Here is a 16,862-nt window from a genome sequence, read left to right as displayed (position 1 = left end):
GGGCCTAAGAAAAAAATGAGAGATATTGGTAAAAAGACACAAACTACCAGTTTCAGATAGATGAATTCTAATAGTAAAATGTACCAGATGATTATAGTTAATGCTACTATATTATATAACTGAAAGTTGCTGAGAGGAGATATCAAATGGTCTCATCAAAGATATAAAACATAATTGAGTAACATGACATCTTGTTATTATACTGATAAGAATTTCATAAGATAAAACTATATCAAATCAATATATTCACACATTTACCGTTCAATGTATATGCCAATTATATCTCAGTACAGCCAGGGAGAGTCATGAAAAGATTTAAGCAGACAAAGAAAACCAAAAACTATATTAAAGAGTACATACAGTTGTGATGTAGAGCTGGACCTTCTAGAACTAGTTGGACCAAAAATAGAAAACAAATTCTGTATATTAAATGCCTTGTCTTTCCCTTACTTAAAATAAGCACTGTCCCTGTCACTAGACATGAACAGAATGTCAGGTTTACTTCTCATCTGGGATCAAGACAGAGTTATTAGAGGGAAGTTGTGAACGCTCCATTTCCAATGTGAGAGCTATTTTTCTCAAAAGGCTGGCAAGGGAATTTAAGCTAGACTGTAAAACTTACCTCAAAGTATTGTTAGCACCACCCTTGTATAGATTCAGAATAATTTGCTTGTTTTTGTCTTCTTGTACACTGTATGGGCTGAGGACAATTTCTAAACTGCAATAATACAATCGTTTCCTACACTGTTAAAGAGAAGACATGACTGTTGATCTCAGGGAACTTGCTACTTAACTCTGAAAGATTTAAATCATGAAGCAAATAAATATTTGCTTCTTAAAAGATAGAGTTTATGTAGAAAGATGCAGTGTGCTGATATAATTGGAGTAGGACAGAGGGCATGGAAGGCTTGATTCTGAAAATAACAGAGGTTATAGCTAGAGCTTGTTCATCTTCCTTTACGAAGGAGTTGAGACAGACTATAGTCCTGGCACACTGGGATCCAAAGGGAAATGTCGCAAAATGTGATTAGAAAGAGAACTAAGACCTAGTTGATATAAGGTCTTGTAGATCACAGGCAGCCATCCTATGAACAGTAGCATACTAGTGTCTTCAGCAAGGAAGAGCTAGACCTGATTTGTGGTACGAAGACATCTCTTCCTGCTTGAGGAGATGGCTTGTGGTGGAAGCAGAGACTAGTTAAGAAAGATGATGAGACCTTGAATCAAGATGGTAGCAATGATCATCGAACAAAGTAGGCTGATAGAAAAGATAGCTTCATAGGGATGTCACCAGGGACAGATACAAGGAGAGGATGAAATAGGAAGTTTAACAAGGGAAGGACATTAGTTTAATTTGGAGCATATGAGGATTAATATATGAAAATATAGAGAGAGGAAGCAAGAATTACACTAGAGGTACAAATTTGGGAGTCAGACTAGGAGTAGAATATGTAAGACTTGGGAAATGGAAGAGGTCACCAGAAGAAAGATTTAAAAAGCAAAGAACTATTCCCCACCCTAGGATTCAGTGTTCAGGTAGAGGGGCAGACTTGCAAAAGGAGAGGTGTCCAATTGAGTTTCCCAATACTTACATGACAATGAAATACTTTTTTCCCTCAGAACCTCCCATGGGACCCACTGCTCCCTGGGAAAACCTTTAGGGAATGGTAATTTAAATCAGGGAATTTCAACTTGGGAGACTCTGACCCTCCTTCTAGGAGGGATCTGTCAAAAACTAGAGACATTTGAAGTACTTATACATGGGGGCGGGAGGCAGTACTGATGCCTAGTCAGTACAGGACAGGGAAGCTGCCAAACATCCCACAATGCCACAAGCATATCACAGACCCCATGATAAAAGTTATCCAGCCCCAAGTAGGATAATTCTGAGACTGAAATATACAAATATTTTAAGTGGCTAGAATAAGGTCACATAATTATAATTTGTGTCATATAGTACTAAAACTTAGCTCTATAGCTCAGAGTTTGGGATTAATCTGGGAACCTTAAAAAATCATTTGAAACAGGTGTTAGATGTGGTATTATTGCATTGGGGACTTCAGTTCACTCTAGTTATTTGTTACTTCTGATTTGGGGTCTACACATAGAAGCATTCAAGGCTACTTCTGTCTCAGTGCTCAGGGTCATTCTCAATGATGCTCAGGGAACGAGGTAGTCTGGGGCGTTGAACCCAGACCTCCTAAATGCATAGCCTATACAAAGCTGTACGAGTGATCTCTCTGGCTTCTACCATCTTTTCATGGGGAAAGGAGCAAAATTTTAGCTTTGGATTTTTATTTTTGCTCACTAAGGTTTGCGATAAGGTGACTATCATATACTTTACCAATCTCAGAATGATCATTTAATGCAGTTTGATAAGAACACTTACGTATGCCTTTGTACAATTAGTTAAAATAATACTGAGTTATGGAGGAAAACGCAGTTTTTCAAAACTAGATGTCAAAGCATGGCCATTTTTCTTATACATATACTCTAAACCGTGGCTAACAGATACCTATCACGTTATTGAATATTAAAAAAATAATAATATTGATTTAGAATTCTTTATTAAAGTGTAGATTTTAAATGTTTGTGTCAATATAATATCTTTGTAGGGTTTATAGATCTATTAGTCAAAATCAAATATTTTAATTTAAATTCTAATTTTGTAAGTTATAGGAAAAGCTAACAAAAATAGATTCATGATTTGTCTTAATGAGAAAAACATGATTGAATCAAAGTATTTGTCATTGTTTACATCATTCATATAAACTATGGAATTGAATTTTTTTAGAAGTTGAAGATTTTCCTTGAGGACCATAATTCAAAACTGAGTATATTACAAAAAAGGTACCATATAAACACATATTAACATTGACTTCACTTGACATAAAAATAATTTAGGAAGTCTCTTAAGTTTCTTCAATTTAATTAAGGCCTTTCAACTAAGAAGAGTAAATATGAATTGTTGCTCTGTTTTCCTTTATTTGAATTCTAAGACTGCATTTTTAAAGATGTGAGATAGTATAAGATAGTTAAATTTATTTGCAACTAGTTTGAGTAATTTGACTATAAGTCATTATTCTATTATGATTCTTATGAGTCCCCAAGTGTACTTCTGTCATTCTAAGAGTAGATGTATGTAATGTTTATTGCTTATGAGTATTAAATACTTTAATTTTAAGATGTTCTTGCTGATGCAGCCCACTTTGTAAAGTGGTTGGAGCTAGAATTTTATCAGTCAGGATTTCATTTGTACATCTACTTGGAAGTGTAGCCCAAGTAGATGGGCTACACTAGCACACTACAGGGACGAAAGGAGACTTTACTGGCACCCGCTCAAGCAAATCAAAGATCTACTGGATGACAAGTGATACAAGTGATCTATTTGGAAAATAGACCCCCTTCTCAAGGTATAAAACTTTAGCAGAATTTTAATTAGGGAGCCAGGTTTTTCTGATGCCTTTGCTGATTTGCTCATAATAGCCTAAGCTAAAGTCAAATGACATATTTACCATAATTTATCTGTTAGTAAAATAAAATAGAAAGTAGATTATGTTTGCCCTCTACTATTCATATCTCCCTGAGTTTATCAATTCAAAATAATTAGCAAAATAGCCTGTAATAGTGCTTTCTTGAAGTAGGGATTCTAGAAATACTTCAGGTTCATTCTATCTATTTAACATTAAATAACTAAAACATCATTTAGTGATGCAGAAAATTGAGGTAGGGTAATATCAATAAATTCATCTAAACTAGTGTGAACCCCTGGATGCTATTAGTCTATTTTATTTTTATGATCTTCTCCTGAGAAATAATGTATATCAAGTCACATTTAATTACAAGTATACTTCTCAATGGAAACCCTAAATTAAATGATAAAAAATAAATAAAATAATAAGCACTTCTCTCAATCCTTATCATTCTCTTCTGTTCTGAATGAACTACATTCATTCTTCTAAAGTCTGACTCCTCTGGAAAGGCTTGTTTACTTTTCGTTGATGTCAAATTTGTGTTGTGGTTCTCTTTTCACTCAAGAGAACTCATTTATTGTCCAGAAAGTTATCATCAAATGTTTAGACTTGATCCAAAGTTTGAGTGACCAAATTAAAGAAGCATAAATATAGGCAGCAAATTAAATTAGTATCATTTCTAGTGGTCTATGCCTACATACTTGAGACACATGTATACTCCAGGATGCAATCTCTTGTCCTATTTTTTTCACATTCTTTAGCAATTAGAAATATTTCATATTTAATAGGCTTCCATGTTTTAATTGTGATTTCTGGCAATACTATGCAGAATATAGAGCATTTTAGAACATCCAGGTTAAGAGAAAACAGAGTTCTGTGTCTCTGGCTTGCATCTCTCCACCTTAAACACACATAAGCATTGCTCAGTAGTAGTGGAAGCTAAGAGGGAACACTTATGGCTTCCAAGTACTCATATCAACTTCCTCTTTAATTTTCTAGTACTCCGTTTCTCCAAACAGTACTATCTTATTGTAGAGCATAGTCACGCCTTCAAGTAGGGATGAATTCCAATTTAGAACTCTCTATAGAAAAAAGCATCTCAAAATTAGCTCTGTGGGATGATTCTAAAGAGAACAATGTTCATTCCTGGCCTGGGCTCCAGGCCTAAAATTCTCTCTCAGGGTATAAAACATGGCAATTATGTTTCCCCACACAAACTCAACAACCTTCCTTAATGCTTCCTCATATCCCTGAGATTGTTCTTCCTCTCTTTCATTTTCCTGAAGTGTATTTCCCTGCTGTCCACAAAGAGGTAATTCTCCCCCTGTGTACTGCTCTTGTAGTGGTCTATTTTTCAATCTCTGCCCATTGCTTAGAGCAAGGGTCCTGCATGCAACGAGGACTTAGTAACACTTCTGAACAGTTTGTGTGCATTATGTATGCATGGGATATTATTGGGACAGGACAAAACTCAAAGCAAGAGAATAAGGCAATGAACTGAAAACTTGGGGGGGGGAGGTGTATAACTAGCTCCTATTTTATGAACACAATCTTAGTCTGCTTTTAATTCCAAGATATTCCTCTTCTCACCCTCCAGTTTTGATCTCCCTAAACTGTCTCATATAAACACTGAAGCTTATAACATATCAGCATCAGAAATAAACCATAATAAGTATTTAAAACTAAAATGCCTACATAAGAATGTCATGTAATTAAATGAATAAAGAGAATCTGCATAATAGATATATTAGCGAGCCATGAGGGTTGCAACTACCTAGAGAAATATAATCATAGAGAAATAAGGACATAAGCATATATCACTGTCGTCCCACTGCTCATCAATTTGTTCAAGCGGGCACCAGTAACGTCTCTGATTGAGAGACTTATTGTCACTGTTTTTGGCATATCCAATATGCACAGGTAGCTTGCCAGGCTCTGCTGCATGGGCTCCATACTCTCGGTAGCTTGCTGGGCTCTCTGAAAGGGGCGGGGGATCGTACTCGGGTCCGCTGCGTGAAAGGCGAACGCCCAATCACTGTGCTATGGCTCCAGCCCATAAAGATATATAACATCCTGAATATAGAAGACAGGCTTGATTGCAATTTATTTAGAAGACTAAATATTTAGAAATTGCATTTATCTGGTTAAGTAAAATTTATTGAGAGCAAAAGAGGTTATGTCCAGAAGTTAGAAAACAGAGATCGGCAATTAAAATATGTTCCCCATATTACCAGAAGTAAGGGGACACTGAGTCTTTGACTGGAGTAGCTGGTCTACTCCATGAATCTACGTATCTCCTATGGGGAGATCTATGCATTAGATTATCACATTCAATGATAAGGAATGATCACTTAATTCACATGAACTTTTTAGTTTCCAATTCAGCAACCAACTTCTAGCTTGCAATTTTAAGTTCTTACATAAATTTTATTTTAAACAAAATATCAGCCCAATGGACACTTACCTATTTAGCAATTCAATTTCTCATAAAAGCTGAACAAAGTTACTGTGTCAGATTCACAGAATTGAATATTACACAGTAGCAAAGATAAATGAAGGTGAGTTATATGTAAACAAATTGATAAACATAAAAGCAAAGTTACACATCAATGCAAATTGCAACAGGATATGTAGTATAATAACAAATCTATGAAGTTATAAAATTGTTAATATCTACACATTTATATTTCATAAATTCCATATTTGAGATATTAGTTGTACCACAATAGTGAATTAAGGGAACAGTGGAAAAACACATGAAAATTCTAAGCTGTGAAAGATATTTCAATTGCATGCTGATTATTTATGATAACCTTAGAAGTAAGTATAAATGGTTATATTTGTATCTTAATACATAAAATTAATTTTATTAAACCAAACATTTACAAATCATATTAAAGGAACATACAAACATATATATAGATATATCTGTGAGTAGATGTATAAACACACGCACACACACACAGACACACACACACAAACACACAGAGTCCCTTAGGAGTTTGGATTATATCAGTCCATTTTCCATAGTTTTGATTTTAGCCAAATTAAGGACTCTTAGAAAACAACTCCAACACCAATCTGCTTCTTCCATACGGTTCTAGATAATATCTCATCTGGTCATCCTCAAAGCAGCAGATGAAGGCTCCATTGGGATGTACAGAAATAAATATCTAATCTTGACTGTGAAATAATAGCAAGAAGGAATAGGAGGACTTTGAAAAAGCAAACACAGTCTCTAGGGAAAATATTCCCAATAAATCACTTTCTAAAATTCAATTTTACCTACCTTGGATATCTAATCTAAGAAAGACATATTAGTGGGACAAATTTGGATGTGTGTGTCAGGGGGAGCGTTGTTTTAGCACCCTCCATCCCCGCCCCCCCCACACACATGCTCAAATTTCTTCAACACTGGAGAAACTTCTTACAAATGGGAGACATTATTTGCTGACAGCCAATCTCTAAAACACCAGAGTTCATAGTGAACAGACTGGATGAGAGCAGAAAAAGTGAAAGAGCCTTTACCCACAATGCCAGTCATCCATTCGGGATCAACACCCAGACAGTGCACTGAGTGTGGAAAATCTCTTAGCCATGTCTCTAGCCTCATTAAGCACCAGAGCTCACACGGCAGAGAACTCTTTAAAGTGTTCGTGATTAGCAAAGTCATTTAGCCCGAGCTCCAACACCAGTGAACATCGCCGTGTTCACAATGGAGAAAGGCTTTGTGTCCATTTGGGTGTGGGAAATTGTTAACCCCCAACTCCAGGATTCTGGACTATTGTAATGTTCCCATTAGACTAAGACCTTATTAGTGTGTTTTATGTGAGAAATATCAAACCAAAATTAAATTCTAGCATTTCAGAGACTTCACAGAGTACCTAGACCTTGGGTAAGTGCTGTGAATGTTCAGATAAAGAAAGCTTTTAGGTGAAGGACTTACCTCATTGGGTAACCACAAATTTAAAACTAGGAAAACAGGCAGGGAATTACGGCAACACTGGTGAAGGGAGGTTGATACTGGTGGTGAGGTAGATATTGAAATATTATATGCCTAAAAGTCAGTTATCAGTAACTTTGTTCTTTAATATTTTTTTAAGACTGGGAGAATACGTCCAGTATGTAGGTAAACATTAGTGTACATTGCAACAGTGATGGAAGTTGCCATTTGCCTGGGTTGAACTTCATACCTATGAAAATCACCTGTCAGTTCCAGATAAGAGGGAGCTTCACTGTACTCTTATATCTATTAAGGCTACGGCCAGATTTATCTCACATCTCTCACATGCTCCTCTGGGACACATTGCTGCAAACACTACTGATGCTGTTTCAGAAACAACTCTTAAGTTTTGTTACAGACACTTCATTTCTTCAGGACAGGATTAAATGACTCTCATCATTGGTGACTCTTATCACCCCTGGACAGTGCAGGACAATTAGATGCTTTACTACAAGCACTGCTCTGGGTCCAGGGTCGACCTCCGTCCCTCTCAGAGAGCCTGGCAAGCTACCGAGCCCGGCAAGCTATCTCACCCACAAAGCAAAGCCTGGCAAGCTACCTGTGACGTATTCAGTATGCCAAAAACAGTAACAACCAGTCTCACAATTTGTTGTAAGATGTTACTGGTGCCCGCTCGAGCAAATCAATGAACAACAGGAGGACAGTGCTACAGTGCTGTGCTCTGTAGCAGAAACCTTTTTGCCTTTCCCAACTAGCAAATCCCTAATGTGCTCTAAGTGGACCAAATACCTACAGGGTAGAAAATCCCTTATAAAGTGCCCTAAGTTCACATGTACGTGACAGCTCATGAGTAGTCTGAGCACTAAATATTCTTTTTGACATTTTTCCCCTCCCCAACGACATAGGTCGTGGATTAAATTGGATTAAACCTAGTTTTGTCTGAGAGAACTCTGTGGATAACTTAAAAGGATGAATTACTTTTATTCAGGGTCTCCTGAGACTCTAGTGATGAAATTTTTCAAACTTGAGGCACCAATCTGGGAACTGATGACCTCCCTTTGATCTTAGATTATCCTAGAATGAAATTATTATATAAACTGAAGATAATTCTTGGAGTTCTGATTATTGTATGGGTAGTGTGAAATTCACTGGGTTTGCACGCATGATGGGATTTGGTTGGAATCCCAAACATTGTGTGTGTCAGTGTTGACAATCTAATAGCTAACTGTCTCTCCAGTTTCAGCCATGCTTACATTGCTGCTCAAAATTTTCCAGGAAAGATTGCGGATCTTTGTGGCCTTAAATGAAAATTTAGATGAATGCTACATTTTGTGACAATACCCAGTGCTTTAAGAGCAATATGAAGTTTTTTCATTGTTCATGGGCAATTGCATCATATTCAGCACTGGTGAAAGAAATGTTTCCATGTGCTAAAAATTGTAGCCATGGGGTCTAATGGGCTGGATTCTGGGGAGTAACATCATTGCTTTTAGAGAATCGTTACTGAAACATTGGATTAGTTGGCAAGAGTGAAGAAGACTGCCAGCTACCTAGTGCAGTGTGCCTCATGCCTCACTTTCCTAGGCTGTCCTCAATGCTTAGACACTCTGGCTATGAAGGATGAGCAGGTTAAAAATTTTCAGGACTTCCAGAACTCTGTATTTTGTCTCACTGAGTACACTGAAATAATGAACATCTAGTTTTATTCTATATTCCTGTTTCTAGTTTTTAAATTACTTATGTTGGGATTTTTTGACTGTTTTATGTACTTGTCAGTGCTCATCTGGCATGTCAGCATCTTTGTTTTTATGACTCTCACCAAAACCCTGTGTCAATTGGTCCTTGCCACTTGCAGTCAATGGAAAATTTACCTCAGATGCACCAAAATTAACCTAAATTTAATCGACATAAATAATCCAATAGAAGCTAATTTGTATACTTACCATTGAGAGTGCTCCGGTCAATTAAATTAGTATCAACAGGCCAATAACCTCCATCCCCGTGACGACCTGTTTATTGAAAAAGCACATTAGAATGTTTGTGAATACACAATACGAAACCACAAATGAGACAAAAGCAAAAAGACACAAACAACAGATTTCTTAAAAAAATAGACTAATAATTGAGGCCAGAGAGAGAGTCAAGCCAGCAGGGTTCAACCCCCAGCACTCCAAATGGTCCCCTGAATACCACCAGTGATCTCTCTGAGTACAGAGCTGGGAATAAGCCCTGAGCACCGCCGGTGTAGCCCCCAAACAAAACAAATAAAAATGCCATATGCTTTAAATATGTGCTTAAAAAAATAAATCTTACAACTGGGCAAGATTACTTTGTTCTCAAAAATATCTAGAGAGAGGTTGAAGAGATAGTTCAGTGGGTAGGGCACTTGCCTTGCACACGGCCTGCCAGGTTCGATCCCTAGCACCCTATATGATCTGCTGAGCCTTGTCGGAGTGATCCTTGAGTGCAGAGCCAGGAGTAATCCCTGAGCACAGCTGAATGTAACCTCAGAATATCAATTCATCTATTTACTGAACATACTAAAGTCATAATATTTTGTAAAAAAATATTAATGTCTATCACTGTATCACAATAGCACTGTCATCCCATTGCCCGTTGATTTGCTCGAATGGGCACCAGTAATATCTCTACTGTGAGACTTGTTGTTACTGTTTTTGACATATTAAATATGTAACAGGTAGCTTGCCAGGATCTGCCATATGGATGACATACACTTGGTAGCTTTCCGGGCTCTCTGATAAGGGCAGAGGAATTGAACTCGGGTTGGCTGCATGCAAGGCAAATGCCCTACCCACTGTGCTATCGCTCAAAAATCTGACAGATGCCCTACCCGCTGGGCTAGGCAGCTCCTGAACCCCTAATAAAATAGAGTGTTTTAATCTAAATCCAGTTCTATTTAGAGATACAGCTCTCTCTGCTTTTGTTTTCTTCCAGTTGGTTTTGATGGCATGGAACCAAAAGGCACAGCAGTGACATGAGTTTCAATGTTGTTCTCCTGAACACCACCAAATGAAAGGGTGCTGGTCGATCTCCTAGAGAAACTGTCAATGTCTTTTGTGCTGGAAGAGGTCCTGTCTACACCACTGCTTGTCTGACATGGCTCTGTGGGCAATGACCCTTATGATTCTACAAAGAGACTGCACATTTTCTCTTATAGCTAGGCTTTGAGTTGTTTTAGTGTGACATGCCACAGAGACACTTGGGAATGACATATTAGATATGAAGTAGAGAATAGCAAGGTAACTTATAACCCACATGGTCTGAATCTTTCTAATAAAGATTCGAGGAATGTGAGATGGGTTCTTTAGTATCACGTTGTTTGAAACACTGCCTTCTATTAGGTGTTTGGCAGCTGTAAAGAAGTATTTAAGAGAACTAAACCAGAAAATAACCAGAAATAATTATACTCTTATCTAAATGTAGCTAATGGCATTTCATCACAGGTAATACTTATTCTATTGGTACATTTGTAAAACTGTAATTATTTTATTAGAATGTGAATTCTAGAATATCTATTAAGTCAACCATTAATAGAAAAACCTTTGGGAGTTGAATCTATGTACAAACACATACAAGAATATAGCTAATTCTCCATTTCATTTGTTTCAGAGGGTTATTTCTGAATGCAATTAGTGGATGATATAGAGGAAAGCAACTGAGGTAATCAGCTAAAATAATATAAGTGGAATTCTCATATATATAGAGAGATTTTAATTTTCTTCCTTACAATTTCCAAGTCTTGCTTTTGTGACATCCTTTGCATACCAAACATCCTTCTTAATAAAGCGTTTCCAAACCCTTAATGCTTTCTTTACAAAATAGTTGCAAAGAAATAACTTAAATCTTGTTACCATATTACATAATTCACAATTAAAAAAAACACTTTTGTTAGCAACCAGAGCTTAAGATGTCAAGTTTCAGATAAGCAATGAATAAATTGATTCAGTCTTATCATTTTCCATTTTCAGCATAAACTGAAAACATCATAATATGTTTTCAACCCAACTAAGCGCGTTGTTGGTCAATGACTGTGGGCATAGAGGGGGTTGAGGTTAGCATGGAAGTTCCTAGGTTTGTGAGTTTATGGGGCTAGGGGGAATAGAGAGAGGAATAATTGAAATAAAGAGAAATTCTGGGGAAAAAATTTGAGTTTCACTACAAAGAAGATAAGCTTTGCCCGTGGGACACTGTGAGATCAATGTTGGTAGAAATGAAGTTAGACAGAATTCTGAAAAAATATCAAGATGACTTTTCTAACATCTGAAAACAACTAGATTGCAAAGCAGTCAGCCAAAAGAGAAGCTAAGAGCCCCATCACTTAAGCCAGTAAAGCAATAAATGATTCCTGTTGGGAGTAATCCTGTATTGATTGAAAATTAGGAAGACAGCCTATGGAGGATTTGCCTTTCCCTTTAGCATCCTGACAAATGACTTTTTAATGAAGTTTTTCATTTTCCCAGGTAATTTGTGAGAGGATACAGAAACAAGTGCACAGCCGCAACTCATTCATATATTATTTAGATATAAAGCTCTAGGTAAATCTAAGGTACGTATCCATTAGATTAAGTAAGTCTATTGATTACATTGTGAATTCCAATAGAAGGAAACCAGATATTTTAAGATTAGAACACTAAGTAAAATAAAGGAATTCTGGAAACACTCCCTAAATAGGAGATAGTAGCTAAAATCTTGAGCATTCTATCCTCACAGTTCAGTGAACTGACATTGTTTAACTTCCTGTTGGTTACCATTGATAACTCCAAAGAAAATTAAATAACTCTTAACTGGCCCAATAGAAAGTATTTTAGAGTAGCTTAATATCATCAACAAACAAGGTTGGACTTATGGTGCTTTAGAGTTTTTGCACCAGTAAAGAAATAAAACTCATCCAGGATACTGATGTAGTAGGAGATCTAAAGACTTAACATTTAAAATTTCATGTGCTATTATGTTTCTATCTTCTAAAATCTGACTTTCAAATTGAACAAAGTACTCCATAAGGAGACAATAATTCCCCCTGTTAGGGGGAAGAAAGTTTATTTCATTGTTTTGAGGCAAGAACAGCAAACCTTGTGGAAAGAGGACAGGTTGGAGATGGAAGAGGACGCTAAGTGACGCTGTTTGACACATCAAATGTTCTTAAGGATGTTCCTTTCTTTGTTGTGGGACAACAAGTGAATGGGTTTAATTAACTTAGTTAATTTCATAGCACAAATTTGTAAAACAGAGAACTAATTAGACTCTGGAAGGTGGTTGGAAGGAAAGTAAATTAATGAAAGAGATAAACTCTGTCCTATCCCAGAGGTCTTCGCTTTATTAATGGAGCTTAAAACTGGAAATATTCCATGTGAAATTTATTCAGTGCTGCTGTATATAAGTTGCAGCTCTAGATGATCCTGCGGGAAGAGATAATATTAAAATGGATTAAGATATGGGTCCTGCCATGATAGGTAGAGTTGGATTATCATTTCCAGATCCCATATCAGCCTGCTATGGTTAACTTGAGATAACTGCAAAGGGTTTTTAATTTACTCTGACTTAAAAAAGTTTAAGAATATGTTAATTTATCTACTATAATAAAGTCATGTTTATTTTTAATTAAAAATATTTACTACTCAGATTTTAAGATAAATTTAATTGTGATATATAAGATTAAAATGATACATCATATTTTATTTGCATTTAACTCATTTTAACCTTATGTATCACAATTATATTCATCTTAAAATCTATAAATTTGTTTTGATGTTGAATAAGCCTTTGAGACTATCATTAGTATGATTATTTCTTTACCTACTTATTCTTTTCTTTTTTTTTTCTTATTCTGGGGGTTTGGAGGCCACAGCCAATGGTGCTCTGGGTATTTCTGGCTGTGTGCTCAGGAGTCACTCCCTGATTGAGTGGGAGAATTTATATGGTGTGAGGATATAAACCAGGGCCAGCTGCATTACAAGGCAAGCTCCGGAACCCCTGTACCATCTCTCCTGCCCGACTAATATCATTTTAACTGGTTTTTCTCAATAATTTGTGGCAGTTTAGTCCACTTCCCCAGTGATTTTGTGCTTGCATTTTCTCTCTCTTCCCCTTTGTTGATGCCACAATAATCACATGCAGTGTGGTTCTGGTGCTTAAACACTCAGTGCTCACGGGGGTCACACACTTTGGTTGTGGTATTCACAGGTGCGGGCTTCCTCTGGTTTTGACCCCTTCATTTGTTTGATGTGAAAGGACCCACCTGACTTCATGCATTTCTCTCTAGCATGGGAGAAGGTTCACTGTTTTAGCTGTAATAAACATTGGTTGAAGTCAAAAACTGAGCACAGCTTAACATTACTTTTAAAAATTCCCAAAATAGCAAAGGAATGCTTGAAAATCTAATGCCACATTTGTAGAAATAATGAAATAAATTTCAATATATTCAAGATCTTTAATTCAAATGAAGCTTAAGATGACTAAATAAATTGGAAATGGGTAATATTTTGTAGAATTAATAATATCATAATTTCATATAAATATGTAATCAAACTTGACTCTGAGGAAAATAGATTCTACTGGATATGAAAGAAGAATCTCATGTTATTCTGTCCCTAATGTCCTTAGTAGCAGAAATTGAGGTTGAAATAAAGAATATAGGTGTAACAGAGTCATCAATTTATGCATCATTTGGCCAACTAGGAATTTCCTCCAGATCATTTCAACCAATTTTTTTTAAAGTCACTTCTACAAAGTTTTGATGATTAAAGCAAATATTTTGTTATTTGCTTTGGGCTTTAAAACCAGGAAATGGTACTTGCAGAAAGATAAAAGACACAAAAAAATAAGATTATTATTATTGAGGGGAAATGGATAGATTTCTCATGACCTGGCTTAAGGAGAGGGTCTCTGTTTGCATTACTTGGTGTTTACCAAAATGAAGATGACTGCTCAGCATTTGATAAGAGAATAGTTAGTATCTCTTTAATGTGCTAATAAAGAATAATAACGTGAGTAGATTTTCAGTGATTACTATTGTAAAACTTATTCTCTATGCACCTATTCTCACAAATCATTTAAAATATCATTTGCATATTTTTAAATGAGGTGTGTGTAAAATGCAACAATACTAAGGTTTGTACTACATGCCCATATTTGCCACAGATGGGCAAATCAAAAATAATTCCCAATGTAGATCTTATCAATACCTGTCAGATATTAATTCAACTGACAATTCAGTTCTAGAGTCATTATTTTGTAAGTTTATGAGTTTCTTCTAGTGTGTTTAAGTTTGGAGATGAGTGAGTTAAAAATTATACTGAGAAGACATGGAGAAAACTGGATATGATAGTTCTATATTTTAATCCATCTTCTCTGTGGATAAAAGAGGTGTTCCAGAATTGTACTCACATAATCAATCCCAAGAGAAATCATATGAACCATAATCTAAACCAAATATCCAGACTGGCCATCTAATAAATATTCAAAACACATCTACCAAGGGTACAGAGCAGAGAGATAGATAGCTTCTTGATAATAGAATTGGTTCTCTGAAAATAGTTCTAGTGATAATGATGGAAATCATATTGATTTCATGTCTTTTGTACCAATGGTAAAAGAATATCTATTAATACCACTTGAAAACAGTTTCATAGTTCACTACATGATCATATTGAGATATATTAAAAGCAGATGATTTTTCACTGCTTTAAATATATCTAAGAATTAATTTACCATACTATTGACAATAATGCTGATTTTGACTAAAGATATCAAGACATCTTATAATTGAGGTGCACAAATTTAGTTCATGCAATGGTGTTTTAAGAATACACCAAGAGAAATAAGCCCCTCAAGTTTTCCTAAGGTTCAGCACAGTATATTCAAGTTAGCATGAAAATCTGTTGATGAGAATAAATTAGATTACCACTCTATAAGTAAAGGTAGTGCTCATATTCTTACCATAATTGAGACTTGGTCTCAATAAATCCTTTTGGCCTTCCTTTTTCCAAACCATCTCCTTCAAATGTGTCACTTGTGGAGATGAAAGAGCAATAATTTATAGGAACAGGAATTTGTAGGAATATTTAATGGCCTATTCTGATCAGGCAGAGTCCAGAAGCAAAATTAAGCAGTGGTCTCTCATTCCTTCACTATCAAAAGCAGGGTTTTGAGGGGTTTTTATTGAGTTCTCATGTCTGCCTGTCTCATAGATATGAAATTCATTTTTTAAGAATCAATCTTAAATCTGGCCAGTTAGATCTGATGATTTAGAAATCAATTTAATATCTAAGATTATACTTTCACACATATGTGTCATTAATAAAGTTATTAGGCAATTATAAAAATCCAACTTGAAAAGAATGCAAGAGGATGCCAGGAGCCAAAAAACTAATTGGAACACTTCTGGAAAAATAATGGAAATAAATCTTCTTAGACATGAAGAATTTAAACAAATGAACCTCTAATTTCTGGACCGGGGTGACATCTTGGCTTGATTTTGGATTCTGACTTCCTTAAACATATGTGTCTCTTCAGCAGGGTCTGGCGACTGACAGATAAAGGGAGACTGCTTATGTAATTGTTTTTAAGTAAGGAAAAGTTTTAAACAGCATATTCTTAAAGGCATGAAGGTTATTTTTCTAAAACACTATGCTAAATCAAGTATTTGTATCTCTGATAGGAGAGTAGATGTTAGCCAAAGAGAAAAGGAAAAGTTTATATATGTACACATATGGGGGCCTCATTTTATGCTCCGTTCTGGGAGAAGCAGCTGTGAGTTCTGGATGGTGGCCGATGAGGAGATTATCTGGCGCTGGCTGGAGTTGGCTATAGGAGTGACCCACGGGGGCCGGGGGACAAGGGGGGGTGGAAGCAGGCGGCAGAAGATCTCTGCTCCCGGGTCCCACTGAGCCCAGAGTCTAGGTCACAGAGTTACATTACTTGGGTTCTGTGGGACTTCACTCATGCGTGAGGCTTGGCCAAAGCATGTGGTAAGTGGCCTGGAATGTGGCGGTGGTTGGGTTGTGGAGGTCGGCTGCTAGGGCTGGGTCCCTTGGGGCAGGGAAGGCTCTTATCCACCCCCCTCTGGGATGCCCCGAGTGAAAACAGCCTGGTGCAATGTCTGGTGGCATTGGTTATGGGGGCTATTTTCACTCAGGGCCGCTTTCCACATGTTTGGGCCGAGCCTCACATATGAGTGAACGTATTCCTGGATTGCAGCCGTGTGACACATCAAAAAACATTCCCTACTCATTTTACATAAATACCACACCATATTTCCATATTTGACGGGATTCAGTCAGTAGACAACAAATATATATATATGTGTATATATATGCATATATATATATATATATATATATATACCTGTACAGGTGATTAGAGGTAAACACCTGTAAAGGTGATGAGAGGCCCCAAAAACCTCCATT

The 16,862-nt window shown here is 36.4% G+C and overlaps 1 protein-coding gene across 1 annotated transcript in view; it reads right to left on the bottom strand.

Moving 5' to 3' along the window:
* Positions 1 to 16,862, bottom strand: part of DCC (DCC netrin 1 receptor) — a 1,194,095-nt gene that overhangs the window by 79,617 nt on the left and 1,097,616 nt on the right. The window contains exon 22 of the mRNA XM_055127868.1: positions 9,381 to 9,446. Coding sequence (XP_054983843.1) covers positions 9,381 to 9,446 — 66 coding nt within the window. The remainder of the gene's footprint in view (positions 1 to 9,380; positions 9,447 to 16,862) is intronic.

The sequence above is a fragment of the Sorex araneus genome, chromosome 2 (genome assembly GCF_027595985.1).
Source record: "Sorex araneus isolate mSorAra2 chromosome 2, mSorAra2.pri, whole genome shotgun sequence".
NCBI classification, from domain to species: Eukaryota; Metazoa; Chordata; class Mammalia; order Eulipotyphla; family Soricidae; genus Sorex; species Sorex araneus.
Note: the sequence above shows the minus strand (reverse complement) of the source record. Positions and strands in the feature narration are given on the sequence as shown.